The sequence below is a fragment of the Cololabis saira genome, chromosome 11 (genome assembly GCF_033807715.1).
Source record: "Cololabis saira isolate AMF1-May2022 chromosome 11, fColSai1.1, whole genome shotgun sequence".
Classification (NCBI taxonomy): Eukaryota; Metazoa; Chordata; class Actinopteri; order Beloniformes; family Belonidae; genus Cololabis; species Cololabis saira.
Window position 1 is genome coordinate 1,985,413 of NC_084597.1, and position 21,260 is coordinate 2,006,672.

The 21,260-nt window shown below is 38.2% G+C and overlaps 1 protein-coding gene across 1 annotated transcript; it reads right to left on the reverse strand.

Moving 5' to 3' along the window:
* Positions 1–5,019: 5,019 nt before the first annotated feature.
* Positions 5,020–20,158, reverse strand: LOC133454512 (SWI/SNF-related matrix-associated actin-dependent regulator of chromatin subfamily B member 1-like). Its single transcript, XM_061733232.1, has 9 exons — positions 20,003–20,158; positions 18,085–18,196; positions 16,813–16,921; positions 15,768–15,905; positions 13,256–13,383; positions 11,126–11,292; positions 9,224–9,414; positions 5,662–5,793; positions 5,020–5,163 (listed from the first exon to the last, which is right to left on the reverse strand). Exons 1-9 carry the CDS (start codon positions 20,090–20,092, stop codon positions 5,124–5,126), a joined length of 1,107 nt encoding a protein of 368 aa, XP_061589216.1. The 5' UTR covers positions 20,093–20,158; the 3' UTR covers positions 5,020–5,123.
* Positions 20,159–21,260: the final 1,102 nt, after the last annotated feature.

Here is a 21,260-nt window from a genome sequence, read left to right on the forward strand (position 1 = left end):
AAAAAGTCAAATGTACTCACATACGTTGCTGATCCTACCTCATCTACACTCTCCTCCATGCGTGGAAGGGGAAAAGAATCTGGCTTTGTTACATTGTTGACCTTACGATAGTCTGTACACAATCTGTAGGTCTTGTCAGGCTTACCGACTAGAAGGCAAGGTGAAACGTTTACGTTTTTCAGGAGACACACGATAAAACCGCTGTCTTTTAGGTACTACCGTTTCGTCCACCTCCAAATCATGTTCAATTAAATGGGTACGAGTGGGCACATCGTGAAATAAGGTAGGATACCGGTTAATTAGAGCCACCAACTCACAGCGTTTTCCCTCATCCAAATATGCCAAATTAGAATTAAGTGTACTCAAGGATTCTGTGTTGTTCAACCTACCCTGTAAAATTACCTGAGTCTCACCCTCGTCTGGAGTAGATACCACAGATGAAAACTCACCCACCCTGGTTGTACAAAGACATTAACACCTTCTTCTTTCAATGCTTTACCATCAGACCGCTTCAAGTAATAGGGTTATAGCAGATTAACATGACACATTTTTGTCTTTTTCCTACTGTCTGGAGTAGCAATAGTGCAGTTCTGCTCGGCCACCTGTCTCACCACTGAATCTGGCCTGGAAAGGAGAGGTTACCATAGGCTTAAGGAGCTAAACTTGATCTCCAGCTTTAAACTGCCTCGGCTCTGCACGCCTGTCATGCAGAGATTTCATTTTGTTCTGTGACAGTTCTAAATTCTCCTTTGCACTTTCCACTGACAAAATCAGCCGTCGTCTAAACCCATTGACATAGTCCAGAAGACTTTTAGGGGGTTCAGCTACTGACCAGCCGTCCTCCAAAATAGCCATAGGACCAGGAACCTTGTGACCAAACACCAGGGGCCTCATGTACAAAGGGTGCGTACGCACAAAACCATGGCGTACGCCCTTTTCCACGCAAACGTTCAGATGTATCAAGAGTGAAATGAGCGTGGAAATGTGCGGTGCCCGACGCCAACTTCATGGCTGGCGTACGCACGTTTCCACAGCTATTGGTCCGTTGGCGACACTTAGAGGTGATGCTGGGAAACTGTTAATAATGTGAAAACAATTAGCCCTCAGAGTGATGTGCACATCAGAGACACACTGATGAACAATTAACACATTCAACTGTCTGCAATTACAGAGTGGATATAAAAGCAAAGTGGTGCAGAAATACCGTTAACAACAATGGCAGCTTTGGCAGTGTTAGAAGATATCACAAATGGCGCAGTAAGAACAGAAAGAATATTTAGCCGGTTTTCCTAACGTAATGGGAGCTATCGACTGCACACACATTGCTATAAAAGCACCATCACTGGATGAATATGTGTACGTTAACAGGAAGCATTTTCATTCCATTAATGTACAGATTATATGATTAATTTATGTTATTTGTGAAGTTATTTCTTGGAAAAAGGGGCAGATCAGATAAGATTCTTCTTCTTTCTGCTTGTTTTTCATTCACGAGTTAAGAACATTTGTATTTGTATTGAATTATTTTATTTTTTTGAATGAAATAAAGAATATTAAAAAAAAATAAACAAATATGTCAGAGGTGTCAAACTGAATCCCAGAAGGGCCGGTGTCCTGCATGTTTTAGTTACTGCTTTAACACACCTGATTCTAATTAATGATGTCACCAGCTTGTCATCAAAGTCTGGATAGTTGTGTTGATGACACAGCTCCTTGTATCATGGTGCAATTAAACAGGGAAACATATTTAAATACATTTGCATATTTAAATGTAGGCGTGGACAGGGAAGAGTCTGGTACTCCTACATGTGCGCTCAATTCCACGTTGATTGGGATGTACAAAGGAAATGTGCTTGGATTCATGCCTACGCACAGTTTCATACATCTGGATTTTTTTGTGCGTAGGACGTTTTCTGGATTTAAGCGTACGCCATGTTTCAGTAGGAAATCCACGCAAGTCTTTGTACATGAGGCCCCTGGTCATTTGGGCTGAAACCCGTGCTCTCCCAAACGACCTCTCTTGATGCAACATCAACCACAGTACTCCCTCCTCCTGGACGACCTCTCTTGATGCAACATCAACCACTGTACTCCCTCCTCCTGGATGACCTCTCTTGATGCAACATCAACCACAGTACTCCCTCCTCCCAAACGACCTCTCTTGATGCAACATCAACCACAGTACTCCCTCCTCCTGGACGACCTCTCTTGATGCAACATCAACCACTGTACTCCCTCCTCCTGGACGACCTCTCTTGATGCAACATCAACCACAGTACTCCCTCCTCCCAAACGACCTCTCTTGATGCAACATCAACCACTGTACTCCCTCCTCCTGGATGACCTCTCTTGATGCAACATCAACCACAGTACTCCCTCCTCCTGGACGACCTCTCTTGATGCAACATCAACCACTGTACTCCCTCCTCCTGGACGACCTCTCTTGATGCAACATCAACCACTGTACTCCCTCCTCCTGGATGACCTCTCTTGATGCAACATCAACCACAGTACTCCCTCCTCCTGGATGACCTCTCTTGATGCAACATCAACCACAGTACTCCCTCCTCCCAAACGACCTCTCTTGATGCAACATCAACCACTGTACTCCCTCCTCCTGGATGACCTCTCTTGATGCAACATCAACCACAGTACTCCCTCCTCCTGGACGACCTCTCTTGATGCAACATCAACCACTGTACTCCCTCCTCCCAAACGACCTCTCTTGATGCAACATCAACCACAGTACTCCCTCCTCCTGGATGACCTCTCTTGATGCAACATCAACCACTGTACTCCCTCCTCCTGGATGACCTCTCTTGATGCAACATCAACCACAGTACTCCCTCCTCCCAAACGAACTCTCTTGATGCAACATCAACCACTGTACTCCCTCCTCCTGGACGACCTCTCTTGATGCCACATCAACCACGGTACTCCCTCCTCCCAAACTTTATCCGATTCTGTACAGTGAGAGCGCAACATGGATTTTAGGGACGGTCCTGCCCCCTCTACCTCACTGTAAGCTAGCATGCAGTGTGTGTGTGTGTTATCAGTGTGTGTGTGTGTGTGTGTGTGTGCCCCCTCTACCTCACTGAAAGCTAGCATGCAGTGTGTGTGTGTGTGTGTGCCCCCTCTACCTCACTGTAAGCTAGCATGCAGTGTGTGTGTGTGTGTTATCAGTGTGTGTGTGTGTGTTATCAGTGTGTGTGTGTGTGTGTGTGTGCCCCCTCTACCTCACTGAAAGCTAGCATGCAGTGTGTGTGTGTGCCCCCCTCTACCTCACTGTAGGCTAGCATGCAGTGTGTGTGTGTGTGTGTGTGTGTGTGTGTGTGTGTGTGACAGTGTGTGACAGTGTGTGACAGTGTGTGATCAGTGTGTGTGTGTGTGTGTGTGTGTGTGTGTGTGTGTGTGTGTGTGTGTGTGTGTGTGTGTGTGTGTGTGTGTGTGTGTGTGTGTACATTACAGTGAATGGAGACTGAGACAGGTATTGGCGCCGCTCTATCCCCCCCGTTTAAATGTTTTGCATACCCCGCCTGTCAAAGTCACATTTTATGAATCCCAACACCTATGTCTACGTTTCTACATTTTTACTTTTCGCGTTTTCTCAAAGCTGCGGGACTAGTTACACGCCGAAGTTTATACGGAAGAATTAATAAATAAGCCTGAGCAATAATTAGAGTGCTAATTATATCCACTAATTATAACTTTAATACTTTTTCCCCAACAATTAAAATCATATTTGTTTCTAAGTTTTTCTTATGTCACATCATAAACAGTAAAGGCTGTTAAGTTAGTTGTTTCTTTGCAGATTTACTTAATAAATCTCAGAGATTTTCCTTTGCAACACATTTTCTTTTTATTGTGTATTTTTATTTAAAAAAACAAAAAAAAAGTCCACTATAAAGGTAAAATACGAATGTACGAAAGTAAAGAATGAGATACAACATTATTACATGAACATCATTAACAGCTTAAAAAGACACCGCTGGTTTCGGTTTCCTGTACAATCAATATCAGCGGCGTTTCTGATCGATCAGGTGATCGATCAGGTGATCGATACGATCGATCGATCGATCGAGTGAGGCACCATGACGACGGGGGGATCGATACGAGCAGGTCTAGCAGGTTTAACATGCACACGGACCAGGACTAGAACCAGCAGAACCAAAAACATTTACACTTTATGCATGAAATTTGGACTTTTTTCTCAAAGTGCATAATGAAAAATAAAACTTCCTCCTCTAAAATGTTGTTTTTATTTCTCTCCTGCCCTGATAATCTTCCGTAATATCCCCACCAAATATTCCAGGGGTCATTTTGGGGTTTTTAAAAACCGGAATACGAACAAAACCGGGTTAATATTCCGGTTTTAAAAGATGGAAACGCAGTCAGAGGAGACGAGAGGAAACACGAACACGACTCGGTTACGGATGTAAAGCTGCGGCAGAAAAACGGAGGACGAATGTGACGAAGTGACGAAGTGAGGAATGTCCCAATGTTTCTCTCCGTCCGGCGGTCGGTGTGAAACGGAGTCTCCTCCGGCTCCAGGACGTCCTGCAGGTGAGACGGTGGTTGTTGGGTTAGGGTTAATGTTCCTCCGGTGACGGCTCCAGGACGTCCTGCAGGTGAGACGGGTCGTTGTTGGGTTGGGGTTAGGGTTCCTCTGGTTCCCCCGGTCACGGCTCCAGGACGTCCTGCAGGTGAGACGGGTCGTCGTTGGGTTAGGGTTAGGGCTCCTTCGGTTCCTCTGGTTCCTCCAGTCACGGCTCCAGGACGTCCTGCAGGTGAGACGGGTCGTTGTTGGGTTGGGGTTAGGGCTCCTTCGGTTCCTCCGGTGACGGCTCCAGGACGTCCTGCAGGTGAGACGGGTCGTTGTTGGGTTGGGGTTAGGGCTCCTTCGGTTCCTCCGGTGACGGCTCCAGGACGTCCTGCAGACGGGTCGTTGTTGGTGGATTTTCTTCTTCTGCTGCTCCGGCGGAGGTTCGTCCTCCTACCAGGAGGGGGCGGTGTTGGGTTAGGGTTAGGGTTCCTCCGGTGACGGCTCCAGGACGTCCTGCAGGTGAGACGGGTCGTTGTTGGTGGATTTTCCTCTTCTGCTGCTCCGGCGGAGGTTCGTCCTCCTACCAGGAGGGGGCGGTGTTGGCCAGTCGCCTCATGCGCCTGGACGGTTAGAAAGGGAGGAAAAAGATCAATAAGTAAGGGATAATAATGCCCGACGAGGTGAACGTTATCATCATCAAAATTTCAAGAATAAAGTCGAAATTTGGCCTTTTTTCCTCTTTTTTTCGCCTTTTTTCCTTCAAATTTCGCCTTTTTTTTCTCAAAATTTGGCATTTTTTCCTTCAAATTTCACCTTTTCTCCTTAAAAATGTGGTCTTTTTTCCTTCAAAATTTGGCCTTTTTTCCTTCAAATTTGGCCTTTTTTTCATTCAAATTTAGCTTTTTCCTTCAAATTTGGCTTTTTTTCCTTCAAATTTGGCCTTTTTTCCTTCAAATTTGGCCTTTTTTCCTTCAAATTTGGCCTTTTTTCCTTCAAATTTGGCCTTTTTTCCTCTCTTTTTTCCTCGACATTTCCTCTTTTTTGGTAGCCGGCTCTTCTTCTCTGAATCCCCGTTGCCGTGGTTACCACCTGGCAGCCAATCAGAGCCCAGTATTCACCTGGTGTTCCGGTCCTGGTCCCGGATCTTCTTCTCCATCTCTGCGTCCGTCAGCGTCTCCAGCAGGGGGCACCACTGGTCGGCGTCGCCCGTGTTACGGATGGCGATTTCCACCGTGGGGAGAGGATTCTCGCTGGAGACAGAGGACGAAAACCAATCAATCAATCAATCAATCAATCAATCAATCAATCAATCAATCAATCAATCAATCAATCAATCAATCAGACAAAAACCAATCAAAGAGGATTCTCGCTGGAGACAGAGGACAAAAACCAATCAATCAATCAATCAATCAATCAGACAAAATCCAATCAAAGAGGATTCTCGCTGGAGACAGATGATAAAAACTAATCAATCAATCAATCAATCAATCAATCAATCAGACAAAAACCAATCAATCAATCAAGACAAAAACCAATCAATCAATCAATCAATCAGACAAAAATCAATCAAAGAAGATTCTCGCTGGAGACACAAGGGGACAAAAACCAACCAATGAGACAAAAATCAATCAATCAATCAGACAAAAACCAATCAGACAAAAACCAATCAATCAATCAATCAGACAAAAATCAATCAATCAGACAAAAACAAATCAATCAGACAAAAACAAATCAATCAATCAGACAAATCAATCAATCAGACAAAAATCAATCAATCAGACAAAAACCAATCAATCAATCAGACAAATCAATCAATCAGACAAAAACCAATCAATCAGACAAAAACCAATCAATCAATCAGACAAATCAATCAATCAGACAAAAACCAATCAATCAGACAAAAACCAATCAATCAATCAGACAAATCAATCAATCAGACAAAAATCAATCAGACAAAAACCAATCAATCAATCAGACAAAAACCAATCAATCAGACAAAAACAAATCAATCAGACAAAAACAAATCAATCAATCAGACAAAAACAAATCAATCAGCCAAAAACAAATCAATCAATCAGACAAATCAATCAATCAGACAAAAACCAATCAATCAGACAAAAACCAATCAATCAGACAAAAACCAATCAATCAGACAAAAACAAATCAATCAGACAAAAACAAATCAATCAGACAAAAACAAATCAATCAGACAAAAACCAATCAATCAATCAGACAAAAATCAATCAGACAAAAACCAATCAATCAATCCGACAAAAAACAATCAATCAATCAGACAAAAACCAATCAATCAATCAATCAGACAAAAACCAATCAGACAAAAACCAATCAAAGAGGATTCTCGCTGGAAACACGGGACAAAAATCAAATCAGACGGTCCTGACTGTTGCCATGGGAACCATGGGAACCATGGGAACCACGGTCCCTCCATAAAAGTAGAAGTTTTGGTGCGTCATCACCTGGCGGAGCCGCCATGTTTTAGCCTTTTTTTCTTTTTTTTTTTTTACCTTTTTTTCGCAATTTTTCGCCTTTTTTTCAATTTTTTTTTCAATTTTTTTTCCTCTTTTTCTTTCTTTTTTTCGCCCTTTTTTCTCTTTTTTTCTCTTTTGTTCTTGAAATTTCACCTTTTTTTCTCGAAATGTCACCTTTTTTTCTTGAAATTTCGCCTTTTTTTCCCTCGAAATTTCGCCTTTTTTTTATTTCGCCTTTTTTTCTTTTTTTTCGCCTTTTTTTCTTTTTTCTTTTTGCCATGTTGGAAATGTCGGAATACTAATTGATTGAAACACTTTTACCGAAGCAGCTGCCAAACAGGCTAACGAGCTAGCCGAAGACGTGGGTTGTGCAGAACTGCGGCAGTAAAACCTCGTCCCTTTAGAAGGGATTTCATACGGATCTAAACCGTTAATAATCATTATTTTATCCCTGCCTTCCTTGTTTAAGGTTCCCAGTAAATTCCAGTTCCTTTCCGGCATTTTAACATGTTTTTTTGGCGTTCCGTGCTAGCACACTGCTGCTACACTGCTGTTTGTTTACACTCACGAGGCTGCCAACATGGCCGCCACGTCCCAGAATGCACCTTGGCGACCAAGCCCTACAATACATGAGTGCAAATGGCATTGATATTGGTAGCTAAGCCTTAACCCTTGTACTGTCTTCGGGTCAAAATGACCTAATTCTCTTTCCTTCTTCCCTTCCTTCTTTTCTCCCTTCCTTCCTTCCTTTTTCCCCTTTGTCCTTCTTTCCTCCTGCTCTCTTCCTCTTTTCTCCCTTCCTTCCTTCCTTCTTCTTTCCTCCTTCCTTTACCCCGAAAACAACACAAGGTGTACGTCCTCTGGTGCAGCTTTAGTTATTATTATTATTATTACTACTACTACTATTACCTGAAGGCGTAGGTCCTCTGGTGCCAGCTCAGTTTATTAATATTAATAATTATTATAATAATTACCTGAAGGCGTAGGTCCTCTGGTGCCAGCTCAGTTTATTATATTATTAATAATTATTATAATAATTACCTGAAAGCGTAGGTCCTCTGGTGCCAGCTCAGTTTATTAATAATAATATTAATAATAATTAATAATTACCTGAAGGCGTAGGTCCTCTGGTGCCAGCACAGTTTATTAATAATAATATTATTAATAATTATTATAATAATTACCTGAAAGCGTAGGTCCTCTGGTGCCAGCTCAGTTTATTAATAATAATATTAATAATTATTAATATTTACCTGAAGGCATAGGTCCTCTGGTGCAGCTCAGTTTATTAATAATAATATTAATAATAATTAATAATTACCTGAAGGCGTAGGTCCTCTGGTGCCAGCTCAGTTTATTAATAATAATATTAATAATAATTAATAATTACCTGAAAGCGTAGGTCCTCTGGTGCCAGCTCAGTTTATTATTAATAATAATTAATAATTACCTGAAGGCGTAGGTCCTCTGGTGCCAGCTCAGTTTATTAATATTAATAATAATAATTAATAATTACCTGAAGGCGTAGGTCCTCTGGTGCCAGCTCAGTTTATTATATTATTAATAATTATTATTAATAATTACCTGAAAGCGTAGGTCCTCTGGTGCCAGCTCAGTTTATTATATTATTAATAATTATTATTAATAATTACCTGAAAGCGTAGGTCCTCTGGTGCCAGCTCAGTTTATTATATTATTAATAATTATTATTAATAATTACCTGAAAGCGTAGGTCCTCTGGTGCCAGCTCAGTTTATTATATTATTAATAATTATTATTAATAATTACCTGAAAGCGTAGGTCCTCTGGTGCCAGCTCAGTTTATTATATTATTAATAATTATTATTAATAATTACCTGAAGGCGTAGGTCCTCTGGTGCCAGCTCAGTTTATTCATAATAATATTAATAATTATTAATAATTACCTGAAGGCGTAGGTCCTCTGGTGCCAGCTCAGTTTATTCATAATAATATTAATAATTATTAATAATTACCTGAAGGCGTAGGTCCTCTGGTGCCAGCTCAGTTTATTCATAATAATATTAATAATTATTAATAATTACCTGAAGGCGTAGGTCCTCTGGTGCCAGCTCAGTTTATTAATAATAATATTAATAATTATTATAATATTTACCTGAAGGCGTAGGTCCTCTGGTGCAGCTTTAGTTATTATTATTATTATTATTATTACCTGAAGGCGTAGGTCCTCTGGTGCCAGCTCAGTTGTCCGCGGATACTGTACGCGATCGTGGTAACGAACTCTCCACCCAGTCCGAGCTCCGAGCAAAGTTTCAGCGCGAACGACTCGGGAGAGTTTTCCCGCTCAGACATGTCCCACTCAAACTGGTCGACCAATGAGATGTTCCCCACGTGGATGTTCAGCTGGAATAAACACAAAACTACGATTAATTATCTACGATTAACTACAATTAATGACCAGACATGTCCCACTCAAACTGGTCGACCAATGAGATGTTCCCCACGTGGATGTTCAGCTGGAATAAACACAAAACTACGATTAATTATCTACGATTAACTACAATTAATTATCTACGATTAACTACGATTAATTATCTACGATTAACTACGATTAATGACCAGACATGTCCCACTCAAACTGATCGACCAATGAGATGTTCCCCACGTGGATGTTCAGCTGAAACACAATCAAATACACGATTAATTATCTACGATTAACTATGATTAATTATCTACGATTAACTACGATTAATGACCAGACATGTCCCACTCAAACTGGTCCACGAGAGAGATAAACCTGAACTTTTTTCACAAAAGTTTGACTTTTTTCTCGACATTTCAACTTTCTTCTTCGACACAAAATTTCCTTTTTTTCGTGAGTGCGTGTTTTTTCGTGCGTTTTTCGTGCGTTAGTCTGTACGTTTTTTCGTGCGTACGTGCGTTTTTTCGTGCGTTCGTGCATTTTTTCGTGCGTGCGGTTTTCGTGTGTGCGTGCGTTTTTTCATGCGTTTGTGCGTTTTTTCGTGCATTTCTTCGTGCGTGCGTTTTTTCATGCGTTTTTCGTGCGTGCGTTATTTTGTGCGTTTTTTCATGCGTTCGTACGTTTTTTTCGTGCGTGCGTGCGGTTTTCGTGCGTGCGTTTTTTCATGCGTTCGTGCGTTTTTTTGTGCCTTTTTTTGTGCGTGCGTGCGTTTTTTTGCGCGTGCGTGCGTTTTTCCGTGCGTTTTTTCATGCGTTCGTGCGTTTTTTTTGTGCATGCATGCGTTTTTTCGTGCATTTCTTCGTGCGTGCGTTTTTTCATGCGTTTTTCGTGCGTGCGTTATTTTGTGCGTTTTTTCATGCGTTCGTACGTTTTTTCCGCACGTGCGTTTTTTCGTGCGTGCGTGCGGTTTTCGTGCGTGCGTCTTTTCATGCGTTCGTGCGTTTCTTTGTGCCTTTTTTTGTGCGTGCGTTTTTTTTGCGCGTGCATGCGTTTTTCCGTGCGTTTTTTCATACGTTTGTGCGTTTTTTCGTGCATGTGTTTTTTTATGCTTGCGTGCGTTTTTCGTGTGTGCGTTTTTTCGCGCGTGCATGCATTTTTTCATGCATTAGTGCGTTTTTTCATGCGTGCATTCTTTCGTGCGTTTTTTTCGTGTGTTTAACATTTCGACTTTTTTCTCGATCATTTTTTTTACTTTTTTCGCAATATTTTGACTTTTTTCTCGACATTTCCATTTTTTTTACACATTTTCTTGGCTTTTTCTCACAACTACGGTGAGGGATTAGGGAGATGTTCCCCACGTGGATGTTCAGCTTCATTGTCTATGAGATTTATATCTTTACCTTGATAATAACCCTCGGATCTGTATATATTTATGTCTTTACCTTGATAATAACCCTCTCATCTGTATATATTTATATATCTTTACCTTGATAATAACCCTCGGATCTGTATATATTTATATCTCTTTACCTTGATAATAACCCTCTGATCTGTATATATTTATATCTTTACCTTGATAATAACCCTCTGATCTGTATATATTTATTTACAGATATATTTGTATATTGTATATATTTATATATTTATTATATTTATTTTTTTATTTATTTTTATTTATTTATTTATTTTTACCTTGATAATAACCCTCTGATCCGCCTCCTCCTCCAGAATACTGTCCGTCGGATACGACTCGATCTGCTGCCGAATGGCCGACGCGATGGCGGGAACGAAGGCCAACGGGTTCAGGTCCAGGTCGTCACACAGAATCTCTGCAAACATCTCCGGCGTCATCAGCTTCTCTGCAGAAACACAAACAGGCGACACATGCAGCTCTTTAGCGCCGCCCTGGTGGCTCCTGGAGCTTTATCAACAATGTTTGACCTTTTTTCCCTTTTTTTCCCTTTTTTTCCCTTTTTTTCTTCCTTCTTTAATTTTTTTCCACTTTTTTTTCCTTTTTTTCCATCTTTTTCCCTCTTTATTTATTTTTTTTGTTCCTCTTTTTTTTATCCCTTTATCCTTTCCTTTTTAATTTCGCATTTCGACTTTTTTCTCGACATTTATGTCCGGCTTGGTTGCCATGTTTACTGTCATGTATTGTGGCCGGTACGAGCCAGTACTATATTTAATTATAATTAATTACCGTTCATATTCCAGGTAAAGGCGTCTCTAGATAAGTTATATTTTTATTAATAATTATAATTAATTACCGTTCATGTTCCAGGTAAAGGCGTATGCATTTATATATATTTAATTATTAATAATTATAATTAATTACCGTTCATGTTCCAGGTAAAGGCGTATATATTTATATATATTTAATTATAATTAATTACCGTTCATGTTCCAGGTAAAGGCGTATATATTTAATTATATTTAATAATTACCGTTCATGTTCCAGGTAAAGGCGTATATATCTATATATATTTAATTATAATTAATTATATTTAAGAATTACCGTTCATGTTGCAGGTAAAGGCGTCTCTAGATAAGTTATATTTTTATTAATAATTATAATTAATTACCATTCATGTTCCAGGTAAAGGCATCTATATTTAATTATAATTAATTATAATTAATTACCGTTCATGTTCCAGGTAAAGGCGTATATATTTATATATATTTAATTATAATTAATTACCGTTCATGTTCCAGGTAAAGGCGTCTATATTTAATTATAATTAATTATAATTAATTACCGTTCATGTTCCAGGTAAAGGCGTATATATTTATATATATTTAATTATAATTAATTATAATTAATTACCGTTCATGTTCCAGGTAAAGGCGTATATATTTAATTATATTTAATTATATTTAATAATTACCGTTCATGTTCCAGGTAAAGGCGTCTCTAGATATTTATATATTTAATTATAATTAATTATATTTAATATTTACCGTTCATGTTCCAGGTAAAGGCGTCTATATTTAATTATAATTAATTATAATTAATTACCGTTCATGTTCCAGGTAAAGGCGTATATATTTATATATATTTCATTATAATTAATTACCGTTCATATTCCAGGTAAAGGCGTCTCTAGATATTTATATATTTAATTATAATTAATTATATTTAATATTTACCGTTCATGTTCCAGGTAAAGGCGTATATATTTATATATATTTAATTATAATTAATTACCGTTCATGTTCCAGGTAAAGGCGTATATATTTATATATATTTAATTATAATTAATTACCGTTCATGTTCCAGGTAAAGGCGTCTCTAGATAAGTTATATTTTTATTAATAATTATAATTAATTACCGTTCATGTTCCAGGTAAAGGCGTCTCTAGATAAGTTATATTTTTATTAATAATTATAATTAATTACCGTTCATGTTCCAGGTAAAGGCGTATATATTTATATATAATTAATTATAATTAATTACCGTTCATGTTCCAGGTAAAGGCGTCTCTAGATAAGTTATATTTTTATTAATAATTATAATTAATTACCGTTCATGTTCCAGGTAAAGGCGTCTCTAGATAAGTTATATTCTTATTAATAATTATAATTAATTACCGTTCATATTCCAGGTAAAGGCGTATATATTTATATATATTTAATTATAATTAATTACTGTTCATGTTCCAGGTAAAGGCGTATATATTTATATATATTTAATTATAATTAATTACCGTTCATGTTCCAGGTAAAGGCGTATATATTTAATTATAATTAATTATATTTAATATTTACCGTTCATGTTCCAGGTAAAGGCGTATATTGAATTATAATTAATTATAATTAATTACCGTTCATGTTCCAGGTAAAGGCGTCCCGCAGCTTCTGTCCTTCGATCTCCATGTCCAGCCGGATCGGAACCAGAGATTCAGTCTGAGCCGCGTTTTCATGGATGACGGCGGGATCGTGGTCGTCAAAGCTGGGGAGAAATAGTTACAGTTACTAGTTACTATTACTAGTTACTAGTTACTACATTAATCACGGCGGGATCGTGGTCGTCAAAACTGGGGAGAAATAGTTACAGTTACTAGTTACTTCAGTAATCACGGCCGGGTCGTCAAAGGTGGGGAGAAAAGTAACTAGTAACTAGTTACTAGTTACATCAGTAATCTGTACAATGTGCCAGTTATCAGTCAGTAACTAGTAACTAGTTACTTCAGTAATCTGTACAATCTGATTGGCTGTTGTGGGCGGGCCGTCGGAGCGGCAACGGAGCTAAACAAGAAAACCCACAGATGGAGTGAGTTGATCTTTTTATCGTGTTTTTATCGTGTTTTTAGCGTGTTTTTAGCGTGTTTTCAGTGTTTTTAGTGTTTCTCACCACAGAGGGAAGGTGAGTGTATTTAAAGTGTTTTTAGCGTGTTTTTCTCACCACAGAGGGAAGGTGATTGTTCTTAGCGTGTTTTTAGCGTGTTTTTAGCGTGTTTTTAGTGTGTTTTTAGCGTGTATTTAGCGTGTTTTTAGTGTGTTTTTAGCGTGTTTTTAGTATGTTTTTAGCGTGTTTTTAGCGTGTTTTCACCGTGTTTCCAGTGTTTCTCACCACAGAGGGAAGGTGAGTGTATTTAAAGTGTTTTTAGCGTGTTTTAGCGTGTTTTTAGTGTGTATTTAGCGTGTTTTCAGTGTTTCTCACCACAGAGGGAAGGTGCGTGTATTTAGTGTGTTTTTAGCGTGTTTTCACCGTGTTTCCAGTGTTTCTCACCACAGAGGGAAGGTGAGTGTATTTAAAGTGTTTTTAGCGTGTTTTTAGCATGTTTTTAGCGTGTTTTTAGTGTTTCTCACCACAGGGGGAAGGTGAGTGTATTTAAAGTGTTTTTAGCGTGTTTTTAGCATGTATTTAGCGTGTTTTTAGCATGTTTTTAGCGTGTTCTCACCACAGGGGGAAGGTGATTGTTTTTAGCATGTTTTTAGTGTTTTTATTGTGTTTTTAGCGTGTTTTTAGCATGTATTTAGCGTGTTTTTAGCGTGTTTTTAGTGTTTTCTCACCACAGGGGGAAGGTGATTGTTTTTAGCGTGTTTTTAGTGTTTTCTCACCACAGGGGGAAGGTGATTGTTTTTAGCATGTTTTTAACGTGTTTTTCTCCCACCATAGAGGGAAGGTGAGTGTATTTAAAGTGTTTTAGGTGTGTTTTTAGTGTGTTTTTAGCGTGTTTTTAGCATGTATTTAGCGTGTTTTTAGCATGTTTTTAGCGTGTTCTCACCACAGGGGGAAGGTGATTGTTTTTAGCATGTTTTTAGTGTTTTTATTGTGTTTTTAGCGTGTTTTTAGCATGTATTTAGCGTGTTTTTAGCGTGTTTTTAGTGTTTTCTCACCACAGGGGGAAGGTGATTGTTTTTAGCATGTTTTTAGTGTGTTTTTAACGTGTTTTTCTCCCACAACAGAGGGAAGGTGAGTGTATTTAAAGTGTTTTAGCGTGTTTTTAGTGTGTTTTTAGCGTGTTTTCACCGTGTTTCCAGTGTTTCTCACCACAGGGGGAAGGTGAGTGTATTTAAAGTGTTTTTAGCGTGTTTTTAGCGTGTTTTCACCGTGTTTCCAGTGTTTCTCACCACAGGGGGAAGGTGAGTGTATTTAAAGTGTTTTTAGCGTGTTTTTAGCATGTTTTTAGTGTGTTTTTAGCGTGTTTTTAGCGTGTTTTCACCGTGTTTCCAGTGTTTCTCACCACAGGGGGAAGGTGAGTGTATTTAAAGTGTTTTAAGCGTGTTTTTAGCATGTTTTTAGAGTGTTTTTAGCGTGTTTTTAGAGTGTTTTTAGCGTGTTTTTAGCGTGTTTTCACCGTGTTTCCAGTGTTTCTCACCACAGGGGGAAGGTGAGTGTATTTAAAGTGTTTTTAGCGTGTTTTTAGCATGTTTTTAGAGTGTTTTTAGCGTGTTTTCACCGTGTTTCCAGTGTTTCTCACCACAGGGGGAAGGTGAGTGTATTTAAAGTGTTTTTAGCGTGTTTTTAGAGTGTTTTCACCGTGTTTCCAGTGTTTCTCACCACAGGGGGAAGGTGAGTGTATTTAAAGTGTTTTTAGCGTGTTTTTAGCATGTATTTAGCGTGTTTTTAGCGTGTTTTCACCGTGTTTTCAGTGGTTTTCTCACCACAGGGGGAAGGTGAGTGTATTTAAAGTGTTTTTAGCGTGTTTTTCAGTGTTTTTAGCATGTTTTTAGCGTGTATTTAGCATGTTTTTAGAGTGTTTTTAGCGTGTTTTCACCGTGTTTCCAGTGTTTCTCACCACAGGGGGAAGGTGATTGTTTTTAGCATGTTTTTAGCGTGTTTTTAGCATGTTTTTAGCGTGTTTTCACCGTGTTTCCAGTGTTTCTCACCACAGGGGGAAGGTCCTCTTCTTGTCGCGGCCCAGTCTGTTCCGGTTGATGGTGGTGGAGGACGGGACGGCGTCGAGATGGTGGGAACTGCTGGGAAGAGTGGGAACCCACTGGCTGCTGCGCTTCACTTTCTGTTCCCTTAAGAAGAGAAATAAAACACACAAGATTCAGAGGATCTGGTTTCTGTCTGAGGAATAATATATAATTATCCTTATCCTTGATAGAGTCACACACCACACAGAGAAAACAGGGTGTTAACGTACACAACACAAAACTCTTATGGTGTCCCTCAAGGTTCAGTCTCGGGACCACTTGTTATTCAGTCTACACATAAATGACCTTCCAAATAACTGTCCATAAAATGTTACAGTTGTCTATGTAAATGCCAAAACATCAAGCTGCACAATATTTATCACCTATAATTCACCCTCGGACCAATTGCTTTCTTTCCCGCAAAAAAAAAAGAAAGGGAAAAGTCTGGAACGCTGAAACGGTCCAAATTAAATAAATACATAATTATTTAAATCATTGAATAAATGTACAATGAAATAAATAACATTGGAAATATCTTAATAAGTAATTTATTTAATATACAATTAGAAAATAAAGTGACAGTTTAAATAAATTAAAGATGTGCCAATGCAGGAACCATGAAATAATTAAATGTGTAATGAAATAATTAAATGTGTAATGAAATAATTAAATGAAATATCCAATGAAATATTCAAAATGTAATAATTTAATGACACATTTAATTGTATAGTAAATTTTATATTTAGGTATTTACAATTTTATTTATTTCATTAAATTATTTTAATTAATTAATTATGTATTTAATTTCTACTGTTTCAGAGACTGTTGGAGAAAACGACTCCATGTATAAAGATGTAATTTTTCTCTTTTACATGTCTTTTCTGTATGTGTTCCATGCCCTTTCCATACAAAATAGAAAATGTAATAAAAGAAAAGAAAGAAAGAACGAACGAGTTAAGAGTTGAGCCTGAAAACAAGGTAAATATCAGAAATGCAGTAATAACGGTTTTACCTGACGAAGGCCGGCGGCTCCGTGCTGATGGAAACAGCCTTGTATTTCTCATCGTTGCCCTCGAAGATTTCCTCACACTCTGAAGCTTTTAGCAGCGTAACGCTAGTGGCTAAAGTAGAAAAACAACAAAACAATTCTCATAAATTAGCCTTTAGCAGCGTAACGCTAGTGGCTAAAGTAGAAAAACAACAAAACAATTCTCATAAATTAGCCTTTAGCAGCGTAACGCTAGTGGCTAAAGTAGAAAAACAACAAAACAATTCTCATAAATTAGCTTTTAGCAGCGTAACGCTAGTGGCTAAAGTAGAAAAACAACAAAACAATTCTCATAAATTAGCCTTTAGCAGCGTAACGCTGGTGGCTAAAGTAGAAAAACAAGAAAACAATTCTCATAAATTAGCTTTTAGCAGCGTAACGCTAGTGGCTAAAGTAGAAAAACAAGAAAACAATTCTCATAAATTAGCCTTTAGCAGCGTAACGCTAGTGGCTAAAGTAGAAAAACAACAAAACAATTCTCATAAATTAGCCTTTAGCAGCGTAACGCTGGTGGCTAAAGTAGAAAAACAACAAAACAATTCTCATAAATTAGCCTTTAGCAGCGTAACGCTAGTGGCTAAAGTAGAAAAACAAGAAAATAAAACAATTCTCATAAATTAGCCTTTAGCAGCGTAACGCTAGTGGCTAAAGTAGAAAAACAACAAAACAATTCTCATAAATTAGCCTTTAGCAGCGTAACGCTAGTGGCTAAAGTAGAAAAACAAGAAAACAATTCTCATAAATTAGCCTTTAGCAGCGTAACGCTAGTGGCTAAAGTAGAAAAACAACAAAACAATTCTCATAAATTAGCCTTTAGCAGCGTAACGCTGGTGGCTAAAGTAGAAAAACAACAAAACCAAACAATTCTCATAAATTAGCCTTTAGCAGCGTAACGCTGGTGGCTAAAGTAGAAAAACAAGAACACAAAACAATTCTCATAAACTAGCCTTTAGCAGCGTAACGCTAGTGGCTAAAGTAGAAAAACAACCAAACAATTCTCATAAATTATCCTTTAGCAGCGTAACGCTAGTGGCTAAAGTAGAAAAACAAGAAAACAAAACAATTCTCAGAAATTAGCCTTTAGCAGCGTAACGCTAGTGGCTAAAGTAGAAAAACAAGAAAACAAAACAATTCTCATAAATTAGCCTTTATAAATATATAAATATTCGATTACTGGAGTCATTTCAACTTGGATACGTTGATGTTTTAATCCAGAAACTAAAGATAAACTCTCACCGTGCGACGACGCTACGATCTTCTTCCTCTCCTCCACCGACGCGAGTCGTCTCCACAACGACGGATATCTTTTATACAACGAACCTCGGAACATTCGCAGGTAGTTTCCAACCTGGAAAAGAAGAAAAAAGGACACGTGTTGGAGTAAAAACAGAGAGATTCATTAAAACCCCTTCTGTTCTGAGGCGTCACGAAAAAACGCATGAAAAAATACACGAAAAAAGTCATGCACAAAAAAACGCACGAAAAAAGTCCAGCACGCATGAAAAAACGCATGAAAAACTCATAAAAATGTATGAGAATAAAGTCGTAATTTACGAGAATAAAGTCGTAATTTATGAGAATAAAGTCGTAATTTATGAGGATAAAGTCGTAAAGTTGCAAGAATAAAGTTGTAACGTTGCAAGAATAAAATCGTCAAAATATCGACGAAAAAAGTCAAAATATCGAAAACAAAAAGGCCAAATTTTGAGAGAAAAAAAGTGAAATGTCGAGGAAAAGTCAAAATGTTGAGCAAAGAAGTAGAAATTTCAAGAAAAAAGTTGAAATGTCGAAAACGCACGAAAAAACGCACGCATGAAAAAACGCACGAAAAAACGCTAAAACACCTAAAATACACGAATCCAATACATGAATTAAATACACGAATCGTAGACTCGAGTCCTGGTTTAAATATTTGCATCAGAACAAACTATATCGTCCTCTTTCTGCTGCGAACGCGTTTTAAAAACACATTGTTATTATTATTATTATGACTTGTAACGTCGACTTAATTAACTACAGGGAAACCAGCGTTGCCATGGAAACCACGCTCACTGCTAACCCTGCGTTAATATATAATAGATATTTTAATATATTATATATTTAGTTTATTAATACATTATATATATATATTATATGTATATATTTTTATTATTAGGCTCAGAAATACTTTTTTTATATATAATATATATCATTTATATTTTAACGTGTCATATTTATTTTATTAATACATATATATGTATTTTTTGTATATATATATATATATATATATATATATTTTTTTTTTTTTATGTATACATGTTGTGTTTAATTGACCTTTATTATTAATAATGTGCATTTTATTTTGTTCTTTTTCTATATGGAGCAGACATTATTCATGACAGCGTTTGTGGTGTTAATTAGTGTTAATTGGTGTTAATTGGTGTTAAAAGTTGCTGCTGTAAAATCTAACCGTAGGCACTTCCGGGTTTCAGCGCGTGATGCATTCTGGGAGATGAAGTTGTCTTTTGCAGTAAACGCCATTCATTCATAAAGTAAACAAACTACAGCCCGGTTATTTGGTTTGATAATAGACAAACATTTATCATGGATTGATGAACTAATTATTTATGGTAATTTAAGGAGCTGAATTGTTGCTTAATGACGTTATTTAGGGTGGAATTATAACATTATTGCATAAAAGGCTTCATAATGTACATTTATTATTTATTTGGATACATTAGAACGGCTTTATGGCCATAATTGTCATTTATTATTTTATCATCATTTTAGGTTTTTACCTGGGAACTTTCTGCAAAATGATCTTAAAGGAAAATAAATGAAGAAAAAGAGAGAAATATCCGTGTTTTTACGCTGATTGATCCCCGTCCCGACGGGAGAGAACAAGAACACGGAACAATAGATTTTATTTATGATTATTATTCACAGAAACAGTTGTTTTTTTGCTTTAACTGAATTTTCTCTTTGTTTATAAACGCAGCGGCTCGTTGGGTGATTTATGGTTCTGCGTCACGTCGACGCAGAGCCTACGCCGTAGGCTCTGCGTCGATGTGACGCAGGACCATAAATCAGGCTGCAGCCTCTGCAGCAGCAGCTCCTAAAACCAGATAAAACCAGGAAAAACCGGCCCCAGCAGGCTCCAGCAGGTGACACTCACCTCCGACCCCACCATGTAGAAGTCTCCCTCCGTTTCCAGCTGGAACTTCATGGGTTTCTGCCCGAACGTCTTGCTGAGAGCGAGCTGCATGTTAGCGACGTGCTGCTAACGGCTAACGCTGCTGCGTTCAGGGAACCTGGGAAATACGACCACCAGTCCTGCTAACGGCTAACACTGCTGCGTTCAGGGAACCTGGGAAATACGAGCACCAGCTGCAGGAGCTGCTGCTGCGTTCAGGGAACCTGGGAAATACGAGCACCAGTCCTGCTAACGGCTAACGCTGCTGCGTTCAGGGAACCTGGGAAATACGAGCACCAGTCCTGCTAACGGCTAACGCTGCTGCGTTCAGGGAACCTGGGAAATACGAGCACCAGCTGCAGGAGCTGCTGCTGCGTTCAGGGAACCTGGGAAATACGAACATTAAACTCTGCTGCGTTCAGGGAACCTGGGAAACCCGGGTATTAAACTCTGCTGCGTTCAGGGAACCTGGGAAACCCGGGTATTAAACTCTGCTGCGTTCAGGGAACCTGGGAAAACTGCTGCGTTCAGGGAATGGGAAATACGAGCAACAGCTGCAGGTTCAGCTACAGTCTGAGCTGTGAAAAGCTGCTTTTTTCTCCTTTATTTCTTTTTTTTTCTTTTTTCTTTCTTTCCCCTTTTTCCCTTTTCTTTTCTTTTTTTAATGTTGAAGTACAATTTCGAGAAAAAAGTAAAAATGTCGAGAAAAAAGTAAAAATGTCGAGAAAACAATCGAAATGTTGAGATTAAAAAGGAAAGAAAAAAAGAGAAAAAAGGAAAAAAAAGGAAGAAAAAAAAGAAAAAGAAAAAAGAGAAAAAAAGAAAAAAAAGGAGAAAAAATTAAATAAAAAAAAGGAAAAAAAAGGTGAGCTAGCTAAATAACTCTGCTGCGTTCATGGAACCTGGGAAATCTGAACCAGCTACCTGGGAAACCCGGGCATTGAGAAGCTGCTTTTTCTTATTCTTTTTTTCCTTTTTTCCTTTTTCCCTTTTCCTTTTCTTCTTTTTTTACTGTTGAAGTACAATTTCGGAAATAAAAGTCAAAATGTCGAGATTAAAAAGGAAGGAAGAAAAATGAAGAAAAAAAGAGAAAAAAAGAGAAAAAAAGGAAAAAGTAATAACAGCTTATTGGAAAGTTTCACGTTAGGTTTTGCAGAATCAAGTCACATAAAATGTGTCAAAACCTTTTATAGCATCCAAACATCTCACTTATCGGTAGTAAAAGAAAAAAAGCCCAGAC